The sequence below is a fragment of the Clytia hemisphaerica genome, unplaced genomic scaffold, assembly GCF_902728285.1.
Source record: "Clytia hemisphaerica strain Z4C2 unplaced genomic scaffold, Clytia hemisphaerica genome assembly, whole genome shotgun sequence".
Lineage (NCBI taxonomy): Eukaryota > Metazoa > Cnidaria > Hydrozoa > Leptothecata > Clytiidae > Clytia > Clytia hemisphaerica.
Genome location: NW_027103562.1, coordinates 3199909 through 3225984, shown reverse-complemented (window position 1 = coordinate 3225984; position 26076 = coordinate 3199909). Strand labels below are relative to the sequence as shown.

Here is a 26076-nt window from a genome sequence, read left to right as displayed (position 1 = left end):
AACAAGATGCTCCATAAAAAGTTCATTGAATATACCTTTTTCTTTTGTCGAGTAGCTTTTGTGTCATTCTTTTTCTTACTGTTCGGTTTCTCATCCTCTTCGATACGTTCAACTTCTTTCGTTTCTTCGTCCAACTCTTTTTCGTCATTCTAAATGAAAAGTTCGTTGAACATTATTATGGCGAAACACTGAGAAGATTCTGATTACTCAATGCAGGCACGTTTGCACTCTAAAGGCCATGACTGTAAGAGAATCTTCCCAGGTTGACTCACCGCCTTTATCTCTGTAAATTATTACTTCGAGCCTTTAAACTCTTTAAACTCTTGAACAGTTCGCTAAACATTATTTGACGTAGGAAAGTACATAAGTATTATGGCGAAACGACCTAAATCTAATCATAAATTGAGAACTGAGGACTGGAATGAGAAACGACCTTTACATCGCTGCCTTACCTACCAACTGAGCCATCTGAGCCATGGAAGGTAGCCGGGAGCAGAGCGATGCTGATTGATATTGGATCCACTTGCTCAGCAGTACATTTTGATGATAGTTGCATAAGCTTTACTAATGCATAAGCTTTACTAAGTTAAAAGTGAAAATCCAACAGGTTTTCTATTATAAAAAAATATTTGCTAGACTAAATTCCGACCCCAAAAGATAATGTTTTGGTAACATACCATATCATCGAAATCATAAATGGCAAGCGATTGCACATCTTTAACTTTTCCAATCGTCTTTTTGGTTTTTGCAGCTTGCAGTTTTTCTTTTTTCTTCTGTTGTTCCTCGAACGTTTTGACGGGCGCTGCTTCATAATTTTCATCGGGTGAATCTTGGAACATGACGTAATTGTTCGTTTTCATCAGTTTCTTACCCTAATAATGAATAATTAAGGATAGAGTATTTCCTTTGTTTAGTGCCACACTCATATAAGCACCGCCCTTTAAAGAGCAGCGAAACGGAGGTTTTCCCCTAAGAAAAGTGAATGGTTATGGAGAGCGCCGCCCTGTAATTTTCACGTCTCTCTTTAATAAAAACAAAATTGTTTGCCCTAAGAATGAATAAAGGATGGAAAGAGTATTTCCTCAGTCTAGCACCACCCACCAATGATTATCCCCTCGAAATATGACGAAATTGTTTTTCGATCACTTTCTTGCCGTGAGAGTGAATGAAGGATGGAAAGAGTATTTCCTCAGTCTAGCACCACCCACCAATGATTATCACACGAAAATTTTCGATGGATTAATCTCGAAATATGACAAAATTGTTTTTCAATCACTTTCTTGCCGTGAGAATGAATTAAGGGTGGATGAAACATCTCCTCTGTTTAGCACCGCCCTCAAATAAGAAAATACTGCATTGTAAAGAGTGAAAAGCTCCAAAGATTTTCGTGGTACCTTGAAACATTAAATACCTTTTTCTGCCTGGAAGAAGCAGGTTTTGTCTTTTTCGGTTTCGCTTTCGATCTGGGGGCTTGTTTTACTTCTTTTTCTATTTTGACTTCTTCTCGTATTTTCACTTCCTCCTCGTCAGAATCTATTGGAGTTTCTTCGAAAACAAGATCTTTTTCCTCTCTATCTGGAAGTTCTTTTTGTTCGACTTCAAAATGTATTTCTTCTTTTGCCTCTTCTTCTTCTAATGATGACATAAAATCGAAGTATATTTCTAATTTAAAGGATTGGGGGAATTTTGGGAACAATTAAGTGTCTCTAAGGTGTAAACAAGTGAGCTAGTGTTCCATTATGGATATTGTTATGGAAGTAGTAACAGGTAAGGTACTGCAAGGTCTTAACTTAAGGTCTAACGTCTCTAGCTTTAAACAAATCTGAAATAAATCAAAGTGATTTATAAAAACAATACAGGCTATTCATTACTAGATACCTTCATTGTTGGTCTTTTTCTCTTGTGTTTCAGGAACAAAATGGTTATCAGGACACCCGTCTTTTGGAGCAGGTGGTTTTTCATCGTTAGCTTCTTCTGCTGCTTCTTGAAGAAGTGGAGGAAACTCTGCTGAAGCCTGTAAAGTTAGAGATTGTAAAAAAAAGCTGGAAACCAACGTTAGCTTTACCATGACATATGTTAAGGAAAATTATAAAGTTATTGCTTTTGCAATAATGTAAAAATCTGAAATAATTCACTAATAGGTTAAACGACCAAACATTCGAAATCGAAGCATTGTGACAAAAAAGTGTAAGTCTAACGCGATACGATGAAGTGTGCTGAAGTGCGCATCAAGAGATGACATTTATAGATTACACAAAATTGCATTCAGTCAAGTCTCCATTAATAGAACGGAAAGATGAATCAAGTAATCGTTCGGGTTATGACTATGAGTGAGAAAGTGAGAATACATTCCTAGTTTTCAGGAGAGCTGGGAAATCGTTCGGGTTGATCGGGATCCGAGATATTCATTATATGCACCACTGAAGAATCATCTGAAAACTTTTAAAATTTTCCACCCAATACGTTACTTAAATAATAGAAAAAGTGACGTATTGGTGGAACAAAAACAGAAAAATTGCATAATTTCATGAAGTCATTGCAGTGGTGCATATCATGAATTGAGACCCGACTGTATAATAATAACGTTTTCTGCTCATTTTTCAAACGTGTCCGGGTCTACCATTTGGCTCACTCAAACATAAAAATGCAACGCGGTACCTTTTCATCTTGAACAGTTTCTTCGTGTTCAGATTCTTCTTTCTCTTCTTCATCTTTCTTTCTTTCACATTCATCTTCATTCGTTTTCTCCTCATTGTCATGTTCCTCTTTCTCCTCACCGACGACAGTTCCGGTATCTTCGGCATATCCGGATGAAGAAGAAACGGTGGAATCGGAAATCGCACACTGAAAATAACGGGAGAGTTATTATTAGCGATAACTCGATAGTTGGACTCTCGTTTATTCGAATTTCTATTATTCGAATCTTTCTAAAAATCGAACTAATTCTCAGTCCCCGTAAAAAAGAAAAACTCGTAAATTGCTTTCTATAATTCGAATCTTTCTGTAAATCGAAGAATTTATACTTCCCGTTCGAGTTTGAATTAGCGAGAGTTTTAACTCTGTATTGCTCTGTATTACTCGAACTTATCCTCAACCCCCTGTTAAGGAGGAGCACTTCTTATTTTCTGTGATTCGAATCTCTCTGTAGTTCGATCAAATTGGGTTTCATTCACCGGTTCGTATCAAAGAGAGTGCCAAATGAATAATTTAGATTTGGTGCCAAAGACAGTGACCGATAGAATTAAAATCGCGAAAAATTTGTTTTTAAAGTAGGTTGCATGTTTGACAAGATTTTAAATTAGAAAGATCAGTACTCTTAAATACGAGTGAAAAAATTGGGAAAATTGATTATTAGGAACCTGGTTCAAATCATACACACCCTTCTTGCAGAGCCGGTAGGAATTTTTCAGCCAGTGGGGGTAAAAATAACGAACCATAACTCGATGGGGATTGATATTTCCCATGCTTTTTATGGCTGGGGATTTCCATTCCTTTGTTTTCAAGTAAGAAAATTCAGTGGGGATGGGGAAAATAGCATATATTTTGCAGTGAGGATTGGTTCATTGGTTATTTTCAGTGGGGAGGATAACTTTCCACCGGGGACGATATTTTGGCTAGTCATCGAAGAGGGTTTAGTGTCCAACTCCTTGGAATAAGCATGAAATGTTAATGAAGCCTATTTTATGGAAGTTTCTTCGAATCAATAATTAATAATTAAATAAGTGAAGAAAATCATTACTTGACATATAGTTGAATAAGTGATCTGCTTTTATAGAGCTTATTCATTCAAGTGAATGTTTAACTGTTGAGCCTGCACAGAGCCTTTAGACATATGTCAAAGATGATAAAACATTGATGAAGAGGTCTATTATTAGCTTTTCTTAATGATTCTTAACTTGAAACATTTACCTTTTAGGTAGCAGATTGTGATGGAAATTATCTAAATCAAAAATTTTGGTTCGAGGAAAAATCTTAAAAGTAGGTGACCGGTCTGGGGCAGTAAATAACATAACAATAGACATTAATATCAGAAGACTAAACGGTCGAGTCGAGATTCTTTCTGAAATTTAATTAAAATTTTCAGAGTTTGTTTTTGAAATTTTAATTAAAGATTTGACAGATTAGAAAAAAGTGGGTCGTCTAAACTAGAGCTAAATCTTTTTCTGGAATTGAGTTAAATAGAAAAGTAAAAACGACCAAGTCGAAGATTATTTTAGAAATTAAAAATTAAAATTTTGAAAGAATATTTAGAAATTTTAATCAAGAATTGGAGGAATTAGAGTCCAGTTGATTTAGATCTAAATCTTTTTCTGGAAGATTATATTGAATTATAAAATAATCAAGGTTAGACGAATCGATGATGTCAGAGTACTCGATGGGTAATCAGAGCCATATAATTATCAAGAAAAGTTATCTGTTGTACATTTGATACATGTGGAAACATGAAACTCTGAGTTATGTACTGTACTCATTTTAAAATTTTTAGTTTTTGTTTGATGAATTGAAAGAAAACTTTTCTTGATAATGAATTATAAAATAGCTTGGGTTTGATTTAGTTTTGAGACATTGTATTGAAAATTTTGATCGAGGTATACATATCATTCCTCAAAATTAGTACTAGTAATCTCATGGTTATGAGGGAAATTCGGGATAAATTTCCCGAGGTAAATTTTGAAATTTTTTGAAATTTCCCGAGTGCAACGAGGGAAATTTAAAACATTTCGAAATTTGACCGAGGGTAATTTATCCAGAATTTCACGAAAACAAGCATGAGATTCCTGGTTAATCTCATGAAATTCTAACAATTCTGCAAGACGTCAATTTAACACTGGAAATCAATCTGAAACTTTAAAAAGAGGTCTCAAAAAAGTCATACAAATGCAAATCGAGTTTTAATTGGATAGTATTCCATTTACTTAAGCCTTCAAAGTTAGTAAGAAATTCAAAAAAGGTGAAGAATTTCCAAACGATGGAAATTTCACTTTTGCGGGAAATTACAAAATCTAGGAGGGAAATTACAAAAGCTAGGAGGGAAATTACAAGTTCGCAGGAAATTACAAATTAACGTAAGCAAAAACGTCAATCGAATTTCAATCAACCATGAGATTAAAAGCAATAATTCAATCCAGTAATTTTTTAAGATCTTTTTAGGCAAAAATGGTTATCAATGAAAGCCATGTCAACACAACGATGTTAAATCAAACATTTGGTCGTCCACAACCATCATTTAAGTACAACAAACACATCACCGAAGCGATCAATTTCCTTTTCTTAAATATCTTTCCAACATATCTTGGCTTCGGAGCGTTCTTTAACCTCGTCATCGTCATATACTTTATCAAAACAAATTACAAAAAGCTCACAAGAACTACACCGTACCATTTCTTAATCATCAATCTGGCTGTGACTGATTTTTCAACTTGTGTTGGGTTAAGCATTCTAATTCACTATTGGGTACAAAGGTCTTGGAAACTCGGCGAAATCGGTTGTTTTTTCATGGCAGATTTCTTCAAAAAAGTTTGCTTGCTCTCCTCATGTTGGTATTTAGTTCTTCTCTCTTACACGAGATATCGAAGCATTGTCAAGCCGTTCGAAAGGAGACTTAGCAAGCGAAAAATAACCTACGCTTGTGTACTGGTATGGATGGCATCGATTGGGATTTTCCTAAAATTCTTTATCAATCGAAAATTGATTGTATATGGGGGAGGGTTAAGATGTTCGTTGCAACATATCGACATGACAATCATGATTACGTACATGGTCGTTGGTTATTGTCTAGATAGTTTTATCCCGATCGGAATACTGGTTTATCTATACTGGAAAATTAAGCAAAAATTGGACTGCGATCAACTTCGGAATACGTTTCCCGATAATAGCCCGATTTGGAAACGAAATCAAACAGCGTTAAGAACTATGAAAGCTCTAACTGTTTTGTACGTTTTCACGATAATACCGGGACGCGTTTTTCACTCCATAGGACTGGGCCTAGCAACGCATGCACTGGAAACTGGCAATAAATACCTTTTGGATTATGCTATCGTTTTTACAAATATCTTGTCCCCTTTTGCATTTTATTCGAATAACATTTTAAACATTTTTGTATATGCCAAGCTGATTGTAGGTTTCAAGAAGTTTCTGTTGTCGATATTAACCCTGGGAATGTACAGGAGAAGAACTATCGTGGACGGAAAGACACAGAATTTGAGTTTAGAGCAACTTGGCAATGTAAGAAAGACAGACAACCACCATTCTATGACTAACGAAACGACAAAAAATCAGGTAACCGTCATGCCCTAAACCGAAGCCCAAAACAATCATTGCTATCGGTGGTGAATTGATTCAAAAGCTGCTCAAGAGAGGAAAAGGTCCGAGTTAAACAGGGTCGAATGACGTCAAATATCTTAGGTCATCGTATTGAGACGCTCACAAATATTTGACGTCAGTTGACTCGTGTAAACTTAAATCCAGCTTATTAAAGCCTCAAGAATAGACACTCTCTAAGAATGAGTCATATTATCTCTCTGTCAGGGAAATGAAAGTTAAAAATAATCAAAATATGTAAAAGATCAAAATTTTTTATAGGATCCATGGTAATACAAAACATACCGCAATTAACGCGGTAATTTCAAGGGGAATTGGATTTTCATCGAAGAATGGAGCGTATCGAATATTAGATCGTCGTTTTTTTAGTCATTCTTATTGACGGTGACTTTCAATATTATCTAATAATGGAGCATATCGAATAGTAGAACGTCGAATTAGAGAGCGCGTCGAATAATAGAGCGCCAATTGCACTTTATTATAAAAAGCTACAACATTTAGTGTATATTTAGTATCAAGGAACCAACTATTATTCGTTTTTCTTGTCAATTATAATGGACTTTGGTACTAATGAATTTTGAATGAACAAGATAAGTTAATCCATAGAAAGTTGAGTGTTTAAGACAAGTGAAGAACTTACGGTGAGTGTTTTCTTCTTGTTGGTGGATGTTGAACATCCGTGAACTGCTAATGGTGAAATAGCCATCGATGTGCGAAGGTTCCTATAATATAGGAATGGTATATATATGAGAAGAAATTCAAAGAATTTCTGTCCAACTATATTCACTCAGGAGATTTGGGTGGCAGAGCAAAATATGCATTTCGGCCTTATTAGGACTCGTCAGCACTGCATATTGCGTACTACTATATATTATAGTATATTATAGCATAGCATAGTAGTACTATATATTATATACAAAAGAAATCGAAAAATGTTTCCAATTTTTCACTTTTTATTGTCTTTTTTGAGGTTGCAGATATTTCCCCAATTCAAAAGCTACGGTTGCCTCTGTGTACAGCCTCCAAATCGTTTCATACATGAACCTTAGACTCGGTATTATTATCTCTTCAAGTCCTTACCTGCCACCAGGTGTAGAGGAGATACTGGGGCTTGAGATCGGTAGTTCAACATATTTCACTTCACCAAACAACTTGCCAAGAGCTTTTGAAACAGCACCTAAACACGAAGATTTTAAGATCATGTTCGCACATAACGGTTCCGCGTCGCTTCGAAACGAAATGAAGCCATTCTATTGGCTAGAAGTGACGTATAACTTGAATTCAACCAATAAGATGGCTTCATTTTGTTTGGGAGTGAAACGGATCCGTATCGTGTGAACGTGGTCTGATGCTTTTGAAGGTCAGTTTCAAGGATTGAGGTCATCTCGAGTGGTATAATAAGGCGCCATCAACGCAAGCCGGGGGTTCTTGGTTCGAAACCCCACTTCTTCCAACGTTCCGTTCAGGTCATAAATTACTTAGCTGGCTACATAATAGACCCCGTGAAAACAATCGAAGAACTGTCTAAAATTCCTAGATTACTAGGTTACCCACTTAAAATATTGAGTTCATCTATCGATTCAAGAATGTTTAGTTGTTAAATACTCCTTGGTGGTATCAGGCTCGCTCTTACCTAGTGAAATATAGTACCAATAAGGATGAATTTCATAGGTAATTTCTTTGCACAAGCAATAACGGAGTCGGAGTCTAGGAAAACCCGATCCGGTAAATCAGTAAAACCAAAACATTACAAAGACCTGAATTCAACAACGGATGAGTATATGTTCTAGCAGCGTAAACAAATCACTTACCATTCAGCTTGCGAGGGAAGGTAATTTTGACGTAATTTTCATTAGCTTCAGGACAGAACGGGGCTAGCTGGTACGCAGGCTCGAATAATTTCAAAATGACAATCGTTTTTTCTTCGTTCACTGAAAAGACAAGTTTTTAGTTATCGAAGTTAGTTAGTTATTAAACTGAACATAAGAATGCTGATTTAGAGCACTTAACCTGAAATTACCAATTACCCCCCAACAATACCAAATGCCTTGACAAGAATGCCTAGGTTTCGCAGAGAGCTAGATTTAGGCTGGGGTTGGATCCAATACTGGTTGGATCCTGACCTAAGAATACTATAAGAATATGTTACATTAGTATAATTTTCCCTAAGAAGAGTATCTATGATGAAATGGAAAAAACCCGTTCTTATAGAAAAAGCGTACAGTGCTATAAAAGCCTCATAATTAAACATTACTGAAAGCAAGTAAGTAGGAAGTTTAAGTAGATGAAAACAATTTGTCCCTTCAGATAATGATAAGGTGGTCTCGATTATCAGAAACATTTCTTATAAGCACTTCTGCCATCATTAATCATGAAGGTGAAAATATTTTTATTAAATTAATTATAAGCACAATATAATTGGAAAATAATAGCCTACCAAACAAGGCATTATAAATGAAAAGTATGGATTTAAAGTCGGTCGCGATTCTCGTTAACTCGAAAGTTTAATAATCTATTCGAACAGTGACTACGTAATCATAGTATAAAAACCGACGCTTATCAATATATTTAAATAGGATTAGATATTTGGTTGAGCGAGACAATGGTAATAAATTCAAGGAATTTGTAAGAGAACATAAACTAGACATAATTTAGTTTTCTCTTGATTGATGAGGAAATGTAAGAGAAGGTCTTTTTACAGAGCATTAAACAGTGGAATGGTAAATGGTAAGGTTGCAGTAAACAAAGCGAATTTCTTCCAGATACTATATCATACTGTTTCTTCAATGACTAAAAACAAGATGGATTTCGACCTGGATCTAAAGGTATACATATCTTTTGAGATTGAAAGATTGAGCGACATTTAGAGGCTGAAAAAGAAAAGGGTTTCCCAATTGTAAGTAAGAGATCCACCCTCCATTTGTTTACCCACTCAAAGTGTGACCAGGGGTCAACGTTTAAAATTTTCTTCATTGGCCAACAATAAATTACTCTTATATTTGGTCTCGTTGCTAACTTCAAATTTAAATAACAAATTTTCTTTATATCCCCTTTTTTAGCACGTAAAGTTTTTTAGATTAATGGATCCACAGGGCGAGGGTTGCTTGAAATTTAAACATTACAAAATTTCTTTCTGTATTAGGTGATACAAAATCGGAACTTTAAAGACGCAACGACAATCGAAGTCACAATATTATCCGGAAAAGTATACAGTATCAATATTCCCGAGCGAAAGAATGCAGTCGACAATCCATTGAAAGTCGCTGATGTGAAAGCACTCATTGCTAAACAAGCGAAAATTCCAACTCAAACTCAAGAACTTTTTCATGAAGGGATTTCACTGAAAGATGATGAGGTAACGGCTTTAATACTTTTAATAAAGTGAAATAATCGCAGGGGACCGAATCGGCAATACTTTTACAAGTGAAAAATACAAAATAGGTACAATACCAAGTTTGTGTATGTGTGTTTTTCTGCGACTGAGACAGTAAGGTTCTAATTTGAGTAGATCCTGACTGACTGAGGATGACGGTAGATCAGTACTTTTACCGTCCTCGATTTTGCGGGTCAGAACTGCGGGTTTTTCCAAATCGCTTCAGTCACTCTACCGTCCTCAAAAGTGCAAATTCACAAACTCACTACTAATATCAGCATCTGCTTTATTTTAGCCGCGTCCATTATACTAAACTAACCACTATTTATTAAGCTTACAAGCTTTTTCAAGTTAGCCCTTACAAGTCGGTCGTTTCTATTGGATTTCAAAAAGAGGCTCACTATATCACTTTGAAGATTTTTGATTTCAAAAAGAAATGTTGAAAAAGGTTTTAATTCTGTTTCCATTCTACTCACAGGTGTACAAAATGGAATGGAAAAAGTTGCGACTAGCCCTGAATCCAACTCCAGAGTTTGTACTGCTAGTCTATATGTACACATTCTACAGAATCAAAGTAAGGAGAGAATGGACAATAAGAGAAGTGAAAGCGAAGCTTGAGCTACAAACAGGTATCCCAGCTAGCTCAATCTATCTTTCCAAAGAGAAAGAGAATGTGAAACCGTTGTATGCAAAATTGCCGGCAGATGATGTATTACTCTGCACTTTGAATATAGATAGTACAACAAAGCTTGTTGGGTTACGAATGTTGCATTTGGGCGATAAAGGACATGCACCCGTTATGAATAAACATGACACAGTGGCGAATCTGATTTCACGCGTCAGGCGTGAGAAGAAGCTGGATATGATAGAGTATGGAGATAAAGAGAAATTTGGTGATCTTTCGAAGAAGGATAAGTTATTGGAGCTTAAGGCTTACACCTTCAACTGTATTTGATTGCGAAGGGGGGTTATGGGTCATACTCTATGGTTGTATTTTCGGACTACATATTATAAAAGTGAAAATGTCGTTTATTCTACAATTGACGCTCTCTATTTCGACGTTCTACTATTCGATAGGCAAATTCTTAATTGTGGCTTACGATTACAGTCAACTCTCTCTATAACTGGAAGAAAAATATTGGCCGCTCAGCTAAAAAGTGATGTGAAATACTCTCTGTAATCCGAATCTTTCTCTAATTCGAGGAAAATGTCTGGTCCCTTGAAGATCGAGTGAGAGAGTGTCAACTGTAGTTTATGTTGAGATCTTGCAAGTATTATTTTTGAATGTTTTGTACGTTTTGTAAAGTTTATTTGTAAATAGCTTTAAAATTATTACGATGAAGTATTTACACCCTCAATCCCAGGGCTAACCTCATCAATGTTTTTATTTGAATGATGATGGGTTTTCGTCCGGTCTTGTCACTTAAAATAGGTTACAAATCTCAAAAGCTACCCATATATTATGTTTTTATCAAAACGATGTTAAAAATATCTGAAGTATCTCTTGACAAACTGTTTTGCTTGTAAAAATATTACCAAATACTGAAAATAAGTTGATTCTTTCTATAATTAGAACTAATTCGAAGAAATTTCTTGATCGCTTGAATCAATAGAGTCGACTATAAATTCAAGGATTTGAGTCAAAAGCTTACCATTAACTCTGAAATCTCGGATGTCTTCTTTCTTTATGATAATCATTTCCCAATCAGAGGATTCCTACGAAAGAAATTCATATTTAATTCTAACAATCCTACCCTGCTAACGCGATTTCACCACATAGCTTTTTTTTAAATAGTTAGTTAATTAAAGCATTATAAAGGCAAATTATAAGAAGAGTCTCTGTAAGTAAAATTCCCAAAAGTCCAAAATGAAATCAATCTAATGTCTAGTTTTTGGAGGTCCCATCCTCGCATACTTGATATTTTCTACCCTTGTAGTACCCCATCCATCCATCCAGGGGGAGGGGAATTAAATTCATCTATAGAGATTCAAAGTCCTATCCTCGCATAGACTTTTTTCAACCCCTAATTATCATCTATCAGACTGCTCCCTTTGTACGACAATTTCTGCCTCGGTGGAGATTGGTATGAAGGAAATGACCCCGTATATTTATTCCGATGAAAATCCAATGAAATGGGAATCAAAGACGATTTTCTTTCCAAAGATAATTCTACATAATCTTACAGTATCAGTATTGGTATCATCATTGACAAAAGTGGAAATTGATCGTGAGGCCACGTTAAAGTCGACCCAAAAGTCCGTCACCTTGCTGTCACGAGGTTGCTTCAGCTGAAATATTTTGTAAAGTATTTATATGGTATCTCCAACTATAGAATGAAAAAGTGTGTGATGGGTAGCGCATTTCACCAAATAAGAAGTTCTATTTTGTTGACTGGGGGACCCCTCAACCTAAAACTATTAATAATAATATCAAAACAAAGGAAAACATTAAAAACTAAAATCTTAGCTATCAAAATATTTGACTGATACTAAAATATAACTCTGAAGAATAAGAGAAAGAACTCGAAACTTTTCTTTCTTTCTTTCTTAATACCTGGTATCTGCCTAGAGAAACTACCAATGCTGGGAATGAAAACACCCTGAAAAAGAGGAGAGAAAATCAAGACTGGATATTTCAAGATTAGCTACTAAAGTGCATGACTGATCTGGACTGATTAGGTAAAATGGCGAGCACAATTTGTCATTCAAGACAATCAATACAACTCTCGGCCCTAATATCATAGAGGATCGACGTCATTCTACCATAATAAGCTTAAATATAATCACTTTGTTTATATTATAAGTTTAATCATCAGTTCATATTTATCATTATTAAAACCCTTTTTAAACTATCCAATTTTTAATTTCCGAAAAAGGTACTCACCTCTGAGAATCTGCGGCACTGTTGTTAAAATAATTCAAAAATCTTCGTCCGTCCTATAGCAAACAATAGAAGAGTAGATAAGAACAGAAAATATGATGATCATCATTGTTTCAAACGAGTAGGATTAAAAAGCTTAGGGTTAGTCGATAATTTAGTCACCATACTTCAAAAGCTGACCTCGGATCGTGATGATCTTGATGAGAAATTAATAAATCGAGGCATAATCCGAGGTATTGGTCTCATTTGCAAACTTTGTAAGTTCCTACTTAGGGACATGTTATGAGAAATCGTATATGATCATCCTGGCTTTCTACCTTTTTTTGAACAACTCGAGTCTGTTCAATGGGATGTTTGTTTTTCAGTAATTGGATGCTTCAGAGGAACATTCACATTAAATTGATGGCTTTTCGTGGGCTAATCTTTCGAATGTTCTTTCTCTCCAGAAAGGAGAGGAGTTTCTTAAGCAAGAGTTTCTTGATGCCGATAATTATAAAAATTCCTGGCATTTGCCATTAGTTGTCCCATCCTATGAAGGTTTCTTCTTCTAAACTTAGGCGAGCAATAACCAGAAATCTTACCGTTTCGAATTCTTCGTTCCTGATTGACAAGAAAGAATTCTGAATGTTCTTAGAACTGAACCAATAGGAAGCAAACTTCTCTTTATCCTCAGGGGAAATGAGGCGAAAGATGGCTTCCATAATGGTAGCTTGAAGTTCGTAATCTCCTGCTTCACGTAAACAAACACCAAAAGAGTCCCTGAAAAATGAACAGCTATTTACTTAATCATTTTGGCTTAGACAATTGAATTAATACTAGACCATACAAAGCGTTCTTCTTTAAAGCATATATTGGAGAAGCAATTTTCCCAAAATCTTCAACCCGTTCAGAAATGTTCTTTTGAAAATTTCCTGAAAAAAAATCTGAATTATATCTTAGTAGATGTGTTCAATACAAACAATTTGATCTTTGACTTACAAGAATTTGATACACTCGGAAGATTTCAGCAAGCTTGCTTTGAGTTCTTCGTTGTTTTCAAGAAGCAAATTCAAAAGCTTGGAAATCTAGGATTGAAAAAATCATCGTCTTTATTCAAAAGTCAAAAGTAACAGATTGTCATGTTGTTGTTTTGTCTCCTTTTAAAAGAGATAGTCAAATAGTTTGAGATTTTTGGCAAGTAGATTTTTTTCCTATAGTTGTTCTGAGTAAAACTCAAAATATCTTGGCCTAACAACTTTTCAACTCAAAAATGGGTTCCAACACTTTGTTGGATTTATACTGTTTGTTCTCTTGTCAAGAGATTTGAAGGTTTGGCCTGGTTTGGCTCAGAGAGATTTGGCCTGGTTTGGCTCAGGTCCATAGAATGAATCTACATGTCATAAATCTCAAACAATCTAACTAAACAAAGAGCTCGAATTATCTGATAACCCCTTTAACATTTCTAACTAAGAAATCAAGGTAAAGAACGAAAATTAAAAATATTGATACTACATTCGATTTAGTTTACACTTTCTGTTTGCTACCATATCATGTGGAAACCATGTCATTAGACTAATTCCCTTGGTAGCAAGTAATATACTTAAAGCGAATGAGCTTCAATTACATTCATTCTTATACCTCTAGTTTAATAGAGAAGTTCCACATATCTTCAGGCAACATTGATAAAAAGGTAGAAGCAAGAGCACCACATTGTTCTTGAGCTGTGTAAGAAAAGATAGTTGATAAAAAGTTACAAGCTACATGCTTTTTTATAAGAACCAGTAAATTTTGGCTCAGGTTTGGCTGTTTTGTACAATGTTCTTAATACGCTTAGTTTTCTTACTTAAAAACTTAAAACATTGGTTTGAAATCTGTTAAAATCGTTACTTTCTGAGTAATTTCTGAAATCTGAGGCTGATTATTCTTACTTTGTTTTTAGGTTTTCAGTCTTTCAGTTCTCATAAAACTGTTCTTATATAAAAAAAGTGTCTATTCAATGAAGTGAATTTATGTTAAAGAGTAATCCTGAAAAAAAAGACTAACTTCTGCTCTAAAGGAAGATAATCACAATCTTTGTGACATTTGGCATTCGCTTCATTGAGATCTATTGCCATTGGAGTAGTAAATTCATCTTCTTTTCATGAAAAATTCAGACCTCGATTTTAATTAAACTGAAAAGCTACTTTACCTTTGGGTGCATGCTCCACCAAAACCTAAAAGTGAAAAAAGAGAGCTTTAAGACCTTGAAAAACTGGCAATTTTAGTTTTAGAGTGTGCTTAAACATAGACTGCAAATTTTCAAATCTAAACACCCGATATTCTTTCCACAAATAGAAAATAATAATTAAACAAAAAATAGCAATAACGTAGTCATATTTTTTTTGGAAAATTTCTTTAAAAAAGATGACATACATGTAAAATCTCCAGTACATCTTCTATTCCTTCCAAGTTCTTTTGCTTTTTGATATCTTGAAAGCCCTATCAAATAGTAAAATATTCATCAATCAATAAATCAATTTATTCTAAATATTTCATTGTATATTATTTTACCTTTTTGTTTAAAGTGAATTCAAAGCCCATTTCGGACTATACAAAGAAAGTTTTATGAGCCAAAAAAACAAAACAAATTGTATAAAAAACTAAAACAAGAGCCTAAACTAAACTTTAATTTAAAATTTTCCACTTCAAAAAATAAATTTTGTCACCTTAATGAAATGATTGGTCACTTTTCCTTTACTGTCACAAACAAAATCATTGATAGCCTCTTCTGTTTCTGACAGCCCTGTCAACACTTGGCTGAAAGCTTTCAACACTTGTGGCTTAGCATTTAGGAAACCCTAAAAATTTAGAGATAAAATAAGAATGGTTTAAACATGGTGGCTTTCATGCGATCTTGCTATGTACACTTCTTATGAAAAAGCAATAGCAATAGCTAGCTTAATATACATCCCTAAAAAATTTTAAAAACAAAACTTTTCAAATTTATCCACTGGAAACATGGCAGGTTAAATTTTGTGAAAAGAGACTGAAAACAACTATAGACCGATTCTGCAAAATCCAGTTTGGGACTATCTTCAAGCAAACCTCTATGTGTATTTCTATTTGCAGGAGGCTTGAGGCCTATTTTCGCAACTATAGACACTTTCAATGAGTGCCCTGTCAGCACCTTGGATTGACTACCCAATTCCTTGGGTAGGTATGGGTTGACCCGGGCGAAAGTTCATTCACTTGCCAAGTGAACCGCTGCGAGTGGGATTGGAACCTCAGTCGCCTGTGCAGCAACCAAGGTCAAGGACCACTATACCACAGCGCCTTACCTCAAGCAAGCTACCTGTTCTTAACTGACATATATTTCACCCACAAAATAAAAACTATACTTGAAGGTCCAAACAGGAAATATTTGAAGATTTTCAGAGTGTTACTAACAGTATGGACTTATAAACTCGTACATCAAGATTACGGGATTTCGAGTACGGGCTGATTTTTCTTTCGTTTTCAGTGATTTCATTTTCGATTTCAAGGCAACATCTTAGCAACGGGGTGCTTGCCCATAGTTACAGTTAGGTTTGTGCAAATAACTAAACATAGAAAATTTTCCAAATCACCCATTTCAATTAAAACAATAAAAAATGAAACTTTTCTATGTTTCACTTTTTTGCACCAATTCTTCAAAATGAAAATATTTAAGATTTTAAGTTCTTCTTTTATTCAATGATTTTTTACGGCACTTTGTTGACAATCTAACTCTCACATCATATTCCCGCTTTCTTCAGTAAATTGAAGATGAGAAAAAACCTAAGCCTTAGGATCATGGATTGAAACAAATATATGAAGGGTGGGATTTTACAGCCGCCTGCGGTGCAAGGCACTGAGAGGCCATGGGTGCCAAAAAGATTGGCTGTTTGAAATGTGGCAACCTCATTGGTGAAAATTTGATAAACAGCTGCAAAGGAGCCTCGGGAAGCAATCAGTAGAAGAGACCACTTTCGTTTTTATTGCAAATTTCGATAGAAACCTCTCTCAGGGATTACTTGTCAATGTGTTGTGTCAACTTGTCAGCATTGTATTGTTGTAAAGGGAAAGATAAAAGAGGTAAGACTAGCCTAGTTTCTAATCCTGATATAGGAGTTTAAGTTTAGAGTGACTAAATCATCCTGTACTGTGTTCATATTCTTTCTACCATTTCTAAGAAAAAAAGCTGAACGTGTGGGTGGTGAAAATGACGTCACACGGATGATCTATAGTTATAGATGTCAGCTTTTGAGTGAAAACAGGGTGAGAGCCCCCTTAAAAGCCCCCGAGCGGTTTGCCTGATTTTGTGATAGGGACTTTTTTTCAGTGTGATTTTACGTGATTTGGAACTTTTTTTCATGATTGCATGATCAGTAGAGGTCAAAAAGTGATCACGATTTGAAAAATTTTTGAGCCGTGATACCTGATCTGGACTTTTTCAAAGGAATGCATGATTATTTAATTTTTTTGCTGATATGTGTGATTGCAATTAAAGACAAAAAATTGCATGATATCGTGATGATCTGGACTGAGTTAACCTTGTGGATTGGGAGCCTCTTTGAGTTTGACACATTGTACCGTAACTTGGTCTAATGTCGACATCCCTCGTCTAATTTCGACACCCTTTTATCTAAGAAGAGCTGAAAATAATAGAAAGGTCGAAACTATTTTTCTTTGCTCAGTGGTAAAGAGAGGAAAAATTCTTTTTCAATCATCGATTCCAACTTTCATATTATTCCTATCTCTAAAGAAGGGTGTCGAAATGAGAAGACGGATGTCGCGTCGAGATTAGACCAACTTACGGTATAGACCTTTTTTCAAAGAGGCCACCCTGTCAGTTACATCAATATGCCTTCTTACCTGTCTTTAAAAATATAAATAAAAGTAATCACGGAAAAGGACGCGAAAAAAAAAGACATAAGTGTGAGAACAGAGTAATCAAACTCGTTAGAAAAAGTACCATTAAAAGTCATAAAAAATCAACCTGAATAAATGCAATCGAAATTCCAGAGAACTTCATAATTCCCCAAACAACATTACATTACTATGTCAAACTCCCATCACATAAATTTTACAATTACGTCAGAGTAGACTACGCTCGCCATCGAAGAGGTTTATTTGGAAAGGGTAATTATATTTTATTGTTCGCTTCTTTTTTAAAGATTTGCCAAGTTGGAAAAGTATGAATTTCTTTGTACATATTTTATCTACCCCAAATATTTGGGACGCTGAGTTTTAAACGAATGGTCAAGTTGAAACGAACGATAAATGTATCAAGGTCTGTTTTATTTACCCCCTGGTGACTTAACAAAAGAGACTTAACTCGATGTTACAATCCAATCATTGAAAGTTTGTCTCGGCCTTTTTATAATGAGCGAGACATACGTTCTCTGATTACGCAATTTTCATATCAACATTTTCGAGGCATTTTGATGTAACTGCCTGTTGAATAATTATGTAGTCCAGCAGAAAAACAATGATAAAACCATGCATAATTATTACAATACAAATGCATACATACTATCTTTGTTTTTATGGCTGGACTACATAATTATTCAACAGGACGTCCTCTTTGAAAAAAGGTCTATTGATTACCCCTTAGAAAAAAAAACTAAAAAATGTAAAAAACTGGAAAAGTTTGTTGATACCTCTGTATGGTTTAAATATTGAATAGCCCACTATTCCAGATGTCATGGATTATAACCATAAAGATGTCAATAAAATTTGAAGAAATAGATTAAATTAAAAACTCAAACCTTGGAAGCAACTTTGTGAAGATCATGGAAGAGAATTTTACTTGGTAAAATTTCATCTTTTTCTGCATACTTTAATAACGTTTCCATATCTCATATAACAGTGCAAGAAAAAGTTTTTAAAGAAAACTCAGTCAGAACTGGCCATATTTATTATTTCGCACTCTTGCTCAAATTTTTTTTGGTCCCTTTAAATTTTCCCGCTCTTTTCAAAGAAAATTTAACGGATTCCTCTTTTTCAAGGCGGCATTATCAAGAGGAATCATGTCGAGTTTTTAGATCTAGAACTAGAACCGGGGGTATAAGCATCTTTTGAAAATAAAGAAAGAAGAACGTGTGAATAAGTGTATTGGCAAGTTTAAAAAGTTAGTCCTGAATGAATATCTATTTTCCTTACAGTTGATAAAAGAAAAAATTATTACAAAATTTGATGGTGAGCAATTCACAAATAGGGCACAATACCATGGATACGATGGAATGTCTATCCCCCTTTGGTCTGCAAAATACACATTTTCTAGTTTCAAAACAAAGAAAATGGTAGCCAGAGCTATGAACAAAATTTTGGGTAATCTGTGGTGTTATAAATTTCCATTTTTTCATCTTTGTGATGTATTTCATGGAAACTGTGTAAGTTTCGGGGCTTTATGGCTGTTTTATTTTAACATTTTGGATAGATGTTTTGGTATAGTTAATTTTTCCTTTTTAGTGTATCCAGGAAATGTAGATACGCATCCTTTACTAACAGTCAGGAACAGTCGCCTTATTAGGAGACGCCTCCTGATTAGGAGACGTCTCCTGATTAGGAGACATGTAGGTCGCTTGGGGTCGCTTGATTAGGAGACCCGTCTCCTAATTAGGAGACATAAAACTTTTATCTCAATTTTAAGGGCTTTAGGCTTTTCTGCGCATTTTGAAACTAGTTTTAATGGAAAGAGCAGCCTCGCATTGGTAAAGTTTTAAAAAAATTATCAAAATTTCTCGGTGCAATCGATCACAATCCTAATATAAAGCACTACAAGGAAGCCCCTCTTGATTTTTTTCATGTCCGCCATTTTTCTTTTTGAGACGCTTTTGTTCAGAAGACAGATTCTTACTTCTGATTGGTTCTTATGGATTATTAGAATTGTGATTGATTCCACCGGTGGGTGGATTTTTCTGAAAATCACCATGTGGAATCAATTTTTTGTGCTCTTTCCATTGGGAGGAGTCAAATCATGCGCAGTTTGCTTGTTCACGAGATAATTACACCCGTCTCCTGATTAGGAGACGTGTGAACCTCCTGATTAGGAGACGGGTCTCCTAATCAGGAGGCGTCTCCTAATAAGGCGACTAAGTAAGTAAGTAAGTAACTATTTATTTACCATTTGAACACTTAAAATACATGAGACGGTATCCACAAAATAAAAAAGGATGGAGACCGCCTTATAGCCTGGACTAATCATAAAATGCGGCCACCTAAGTGCAAGTAACAATTGTAAAATACATAAATTATTTCAGTAGATTAATTTGAAAATTTTTATTTATTTACGGATTAAAGATAAGCTGTGGGTAGGGAGTGTGCTCAGTATTCCCTAAGACAGTGAGTAAAGGCAAGAGATTTGACAAAGCTAGAATCAGATGAGCTCAGAGTAATATTTGGATAAGATCGCTGAATACTATTCCATTGTATTATGCAGATTTTAGAAAAAGATTTGTTACCAAAAGTAATGGTATTGTAGGAAGGAACAAAAAGGAGCTTCAATCTTGCTCCTCTGGTACCTTGATTATCGTCACCTTCAGCTTCAAGCTGAACAAATTCAAAAAAATTAAGAAGATCTTGGGGTAATCTATTGTTCAAGAATTTGTGAACAAATGAAATATTAAGAGATTTGACTAGGTCAAAGATTTTAAGAATTTTAAGATCAGAAAAGAGTGAGTGGAGAAGAAGGACATTGAAAGGAATTAAAAAGTCATGAGACGTAAGGCTTTCTTTTGAAGAATAAATATAGGTTTGGATGTGGTGTTTTCAGTGAGGCCCCAGAGCTGACAACCATATTGGAGATGAGAGTGAAATAGAGCGAAGTAGATGTTAACTAGAGTTTTTGTTGGAACGTAGTGCCTGAGCTTAGATAAGATACCATTTGCTCGAGCAAGTTTGGCTGACAAAAAAGTGGTGTGAGCTTTCCAATTGAGATGCGAATCAATCAAAATACCAAGATATTTGATATGGGAGCTTTGAAAGATTTTCTTACCTCCGATTTTAAGAAAAGGGATGAAAGGAAGAGGTTTGCGACAATGTCTAAAGATTAAAAATTCTGTTTTCCCTGCATTAAGGGAAATTTTATTCGCTTTCAACCATGTTTGGAGGGATCTCAAGTCACGATTGACTCTGTTGCATAATGAAAGCAGATCAGGGTTAAAATGTAAGAGGTGGGTATCATCAGCAAAATGAAAAGTTTCACTTGAAAAGATGGCATTGTGAAGATCGTTTATATAAATTAAAAATAAAAGGGGTCCAAGAACAGAGCCTTGTGGAACTCCATGAGGAATTATTTTAATAGAAGACTCAGTGGAGGAGATGGAAACAAACTGAGATCTATTGGATAGATACGATCTAAACCATTCATTAGCTTTGCCTCTGATTCCATAATGATTTAATTTTGAAATCAGAATAGAGTGATCAACAGTGTCAAAAGCCTTTTGCAAATCAACAAACACACCGCATGCAAAGTCACCACTATCAAGAGATTTACGAATACGTTCAACAATGTTAAGCAAAGTGTGGATTGTTGAGTGAGATCTACGAAAACCAAATTGACGTTCAAAAAATACGCGATGAGAATCTAGAAAAGTAATGATACGAGAGTACATAAGTTTTTTCAAGAATTTTTTCGATGTTGGAAAGTAAAGAAATTGGGCGGTAATTAGAGATCTCAAGAGGGGAGCCTTTGTTTTTGAAAACAGGAATTACTTTGCAAAGTTTAAGCATTGTGGGGAAAGAACCACATTCAAAAGAAAGGTTAAAAAAGAAAGATAGCGGTCCAGAAAGGTCAAATTTTAAAAGGCGAAGGATTTTTTTTGGGGGATGCTATTGGGACCAGATGATTTATTTAGGGGAAGGGATTTAATAATTAATAAAACTTCAGCTGGGCTGGGTTGACACGGTCAAGAAAAATAGAATTTCTGATGCGGTTCTTAAGATAATGGGAAAAGTGATGGTTGGTTGGACCAATTTTGGAGCGAACAGTCTCTGCAATGGATGTAAAAAAGTCATTGAAGCCATTGGCAACAATTTTTGGATCTGAGGTAAGATGACCATTAACACGAATAGACGAGGGAGATGATTTAGAATTTGAGCCAATGATCTCTCTGATACCTTCCCAGACTTTTAAAATATTAGTAGCATGGACAGAGAAAAACCTGGAATAATGATTATTTTTGCTCTTACGTGTAAGAGTAACTATGAGGTTTTTGTAAGTTTTGTATTGTTGATAATAAAAAGTTTTCATAATTGGGTCTTTGGTTTTGATATATTTCCTTGAGTAATATTGACGTTGAGAAATTGATTTGATAATCCCAGGGGTGATCCATGGTTTAGCTCTGGTTTTTTGTTGGCGTTTTGTCACAATTACAGTTGGAACATGTTGATCAATTAGGTTTTGAATTAGATCATAGAATGTTTTGAAAGCTTGATCAACATCTGTTATGTGATATAATTTGTTTGCCCAATCAGTGCCAAGAAAGTCTAGAATAAAATTATTTTGGTCAAAATTTTTCCAATCTTTCCTAGAAGATTTACCAGGCTTTGGTTTGTTAGAAGAACCACAGATAAGGTGAAATTGGGGAAGATGATCAGAGATGGAATAAAGCAGATTACCTGAAAAACTGTGTTTTTCAGAAATTGAGGAGAAGATATTATCAATAAGTGTCATAGAGTGGTCAGTAATACGAGTAGGAAGGAAAATACTGTTCCTAATAGTCTGTAGAAATTTGCCTAGTTTTTCGAAATTCAATCTTTTTTCTGCCGAACAAGAACAAGAGCGAGCACAACAGCTCATCCGATGCTTCGACATTTCCTTGGTTGGAGTCAACTTGCTTAAGCTAATGGTGAAATAATGGGCAAGCAGTGGTTCGTCCAGAACAAAATTTTGTTTGTTGTGTCTAAATGTTTTTTGAATACTTCTTTGGCTGGGGCAGTTTGTCAAATCTCTTATTGGTCTGCTGGGAAGGGTGTTGAACAAGTGAGGGCCCTCTTGTCTTGGTTGGGAAAGACTTCCCCTCCAGATATTTTTGTGTTTAATATAGACAGCTTTTAGATCGCAAATTCTCCCCAATCTCTGACTTTTGACAGTTACATCAATATGACCAAAACATTTTGTTCAGCCATCCTCACTCTAAGCTAAGAGATGCCATCACAGAATGAAATTCCTTATATAGGATAAACCATATTCATGTGTACACTCCATCACAGAGCCTATTTGAGATATTTTACTAACTAGCCCAGAGAAAAATTTTAAACCTTTATTATTTGAATGCATGCCTTTTTAATACTCAAATATAAAAAAATTAAAAATTTTTAACTTGGTCATTAGTCAAAAAAGTCATTAAAATTGATTAGCCTCTGCGATGGAGTGCAAGGCTGAAAGCCACATGAATATGGTTCATCCTAATAAAGGGAAGTTCATTCTATGGTGGCCTATCTTGAAGTGAAGGTGGTTGAACCAAATGTTTTAGTCATTAATGGAACTGTTTGAGGCAGGAAATGCCTCCTTTTCTTTCGTCATAATTAAAACTTGGGACGTTGCCTTCAATGACGTTCCAGGTGTAAATTATTTGATAGCACTCTCTCCGTCTTTCAAGGCTACCTATACAATTTTACTGATTTTAGTTTTTCCCAATAATTAAGATGTCTGAGGGATGGGATTCCATGTAAAAACGATAGCGAGAACTTTGTTTCAGAGCTTCGTTTTTCCCGTAGGCAAGGTGCTCAAATTTAAGACCATTCAGCTGCATGTTTTTGTCTTCTGTCCACTTATAGACAGTGTCTAGATCATTTTGTAGATGAAACAGTTTGGATATTTCTTTCATCAAACGGGTGTCGTCAGCAAACGATGCCAAAATAGAATGAAAGATTTTGTTATCAATATCTTGAATCATAATAATTAACAAAAATAGCGGTCCCAGCATCTGTTTCTGAGGACAAGGTTAAGTTTACTGAAACTCTCTGGGTTCGATGAGTCAAAAAAATCTGATCTATTCAAGGAGTTTACCGTTTAATGCCTTTTTCTGAAGATGTTTTCTTCTAGATGATTCTGTATCTTGGCTTGTACAATCTTTTCAAAGACCTTTGAAATGTAGGATGTGAGGGCAACAGGTCTATAGTTTTCAGCAAGTCCCTGATTCCCTTTCTTGTAAACTGGGGATATACTGCATGTCCAGTTTTTAAAAGTTTTGGAGTGATTTCTTTGTTAAATATGTTTCTCCAGATGATTGAAAGTGGTAGAGCAATGTTATCTTTAGTTTTTAGCAGAAGAATAGCTAGGAAACCATCTGGTCCAGGTGCTGAAGTTGCGGACAGTGTACCAATTTCTTTTGACAATTTCCTCCATAGTCAGATTTATATCTTCATTCAAGTGTTGGTATCTGTGACTCAAGCGGATGGAGGTTGTAGTTTTGAAGAGGTTGGGAATGTAATCAAAAATAATTGAATACAATTGAACATAATCTAAGCAATCGAACATAAAGAAATCGAAGCAATTGAACGGCAAATCCTGGTGAATATTTGATTGCGTTTGATTGTGTTCAATTGATTTGGCGTTCAATTCGTTCGATTGACACTGTCTGGATATAACACTGATTGGTAAATTGCCAAAATTTTTGCAACATTTTTTCAAGATGTATCAGCAAATACAACATTGTATCTTTTTCTATCTTTCTCATCTCTAAAGAAGGGTGACATGATTAGAAGGAGGTTAAATGTTCAATGGTGGGCTTTCAATTTCTATTTTATCAGATTGAGTTACACTGTCTGTGCCCCAAAACGTTGGTAAATTTTGTTTTTTTCTGACGCCTCAAATAATCATTGCAAATACAAAAGTGAGCCAAATGGCACTGATTTGTCACCTAAAGAATCTTTCCCAGTGCATAATTCCATTTTAAAACCATTTTGGATAAAAATCATTCAAGCCGAACTTTCATTTTTTAAAGTTACTGCGCCCCAAAACGTAGGTGAGTCTTTTTCCGTATAGCTTCAGGTGAAATCAACAAATCTTGTTGATTTTTTGTATGATAAGACCCAATATAATACAGCGGAGATGTTCCAAAAAGTTGTTAAAAATCTAAATTTCTTTTCTACTGCATCCCAAAATGTAGGTGTATTTTTGTGTTTTTTCAGGAAAAAGCAGAAAAATTACATCAAAATTTATGTTTTTTTGTGAAAATACTCTTTAACCGATGACCTTCTGTCAAATTATCAAAAGAAACGTAAAAGTTTTGCTTCGTTTCAAAGCAGCATTTAATCAGTTTTAGTACCATTTTTAACGGAAAAATTGCTACTTTTGATCTTTTTGACGTCAGTTTTGTCAAAATTTCGGAAAAGGAGGGTGACATCTATATTATAATACGCTTAAATCGGAACTCTCCCATTCTCGCATGAGGCTTTTTCGCTAGCGATTTTTAAATACACGGTAATTTTTTTCGCGCCTTTTTGATTGTATATTCAATTCTATTCGCCAAGTGCACTTCCATTCAAGAGAGCACATTTCTCCTTGATGGAGAAACACAACTGACTGTGCAATAGCACTATCAGCATAATTTATAGTTTTTTAAAAAAAGTTTATGTCGGTTATGAAATAATTTTGATTCACATGGGAATAAGTCGAAGATAAAATTTGAGTTTTCAAAAAGACATCATATTTATGATTACCCTTGAGATTAATAAAGCTCCGATGACATTTCCCTTCTATTTGATACTCTGATAAAAAAAACATTTCAATTTAATGGACTTGACAATATGAGAAAAGTTGATGACTTATTCCCAATTCAATTATGAAATTTTTTAATCAATGTTTGCCATTTTTTGTTCTATTGATATAGCAAAATGAAAACGCTTTTACTTACGCATTGAGTTTAATTGTTAAATAATTGTTGACTCTGTTAAGAGGTATTGAAAAAAGGCACTCTTTATATTCCACCGTAAAGCACTGTGGTCTTTGGTGTGATCGGTGTTGCCAAGTACCTCTAATACTGAATTTGAATTTCTATTTGTTTTTTATCTTCATCCTTGCGTGAGGAAAATAATAGTCTTTCCTCTCCCAAAAACCCAAAAAAAAAGCACGTTTAAAGTATGACCGATTTCTCGCGAGAAATTTTTAACTCAATTTTCACCAATATTTGCATGAGCATTATTTTTAGCGAGTCAAGAACATTATTGTTTGAAGGTTTTCAACAAAAGAAATTATGACAAATTTATACAATTTAATAAGGAGAAGAAAAATCAAAATTCAACTAAAAATACTTTCACCATATTTTTTAATGTGCATTAATTTTAGTGTCCCCTTAAAAATTTTAAACATCAATTTTTACGAAAAAGGCCTAAATTTAAGAACATTTCTTCTCGCAAAATAAGTACATTTGTATACAAATCCCTACAAGTTTCTGAAAAATAGAAAAGCGAGCGAAGCGAGCGTATTAAAAGGAGTAAGAAGTCGTCTCGGACGACGCCGGGACGGCTAGTATCTTTTATTGGGTTTGAGTTACAACATAAAATTTTGACACAG

The 26076-nt window shown here is 34.9% G+C and overlaps 3 protein-coding genes across 5 annotated transcripts in view; 2 read left to right on the top strand and 1 right to left on the bottom strand.

The window, feature by feature from the left end:
• The window catches only part of LOC136800754 (synaptonemal complex protein 2-like), a 35653-nt gene extending 17166 nt beyond the window's left edge, over positions 1-18487 (bottom strand). For 2 of the 3 annotated variants that reach the window (XM_067057410.1, XM_067057409.1), the window contains exons 1-19: positions 18323-18487; positions 15260-15391; positions 14967-15032; positions 14743-14767; positions 14193-14275; positions 13554-13639; positions 13157-13334; positions 12579-12631; positions 12249-12294; positions 11879-11983; positions 11347-11410; positions 8133-8252; positions 7402-7498; positions 6962-7043; positions 2659-2844; positions 1879-2014; positions 1412-1632; positions 678-872; positions 36-149 (exon numbers count right to left, since the gene is read on the bottom strand). In XM_067057410.1, the coding sequence (XP_066913511.1) occupies positions 36-149; positions 678-872; positions 1412-1632; positions 1879-2014; positions 2659-2844; positions 6962-7043; positions 7402-7498; positions 8133-8252; positions 11347-11410; positions 11879-11983; positions 12249-12294; positions 12579-12631; positions 13157-13334; positions 13554-13639; positions 14193-14275; positions 14743-14767; positions 14967-15032; positions 15260-15391; positions 18323-18409 (2076 nt within the window). In that variant the 5' untranslated portion in view covers positions 18410-18487. Of the gene's footprint in view, positions 1-35; positions 150-677; positions 873-1411; positions 1633-1878; positions 2015-2658; positions 2845-6961; positions 7044-7401; positions 7499-8132; positions 8253-11346; positions 11411-11878; positions 11984-12248; positions 12295-12578; positions 12632-13156; positions 13335-13553; positions 13640-14192; positions 14276-14742; positions 14768-14966; positions 15033-15259; positions 15392-18322 lie in introns of those variants that run through there. The other variant, XM_067057411.1, reaches the window with a different exon arrangement.
• LOC136800755 (chemokine XC receptor 1-like) lies at positions 5144-6323 on the top strand. Its single transcript, XM_067057412.1, has one exon. It carries the CDS (start codon positions 5158-5160, stop codon positions 6295-6297), a length of 1140 nt encoding a protein of 379 aa, XP_066913513.1. The 5' UTR covers positions 5144-5157; the 3' UTR covers positions 6298-6323.
• Positions 8959-11069, top strand: LOC136800756 (uncharacterized). The gene is made up of 3 exons (XM_067057414.1): positions 8959-9146; positions 9464-9676; positions 10173-11069. The coding sequence occupies exons 1-3, from the start codon at positions 8991-8993 to the stop codon at positions 10647-10649; spliced, it is 846 nt and encodes a 281-aa protein (XP_066913515.1). The 5' UTR covers positions 8959-8990; the 3' UTR covers positions 10650-11069.
• Positions 18488-26076: the final 7589 nt, after the last annotated feature.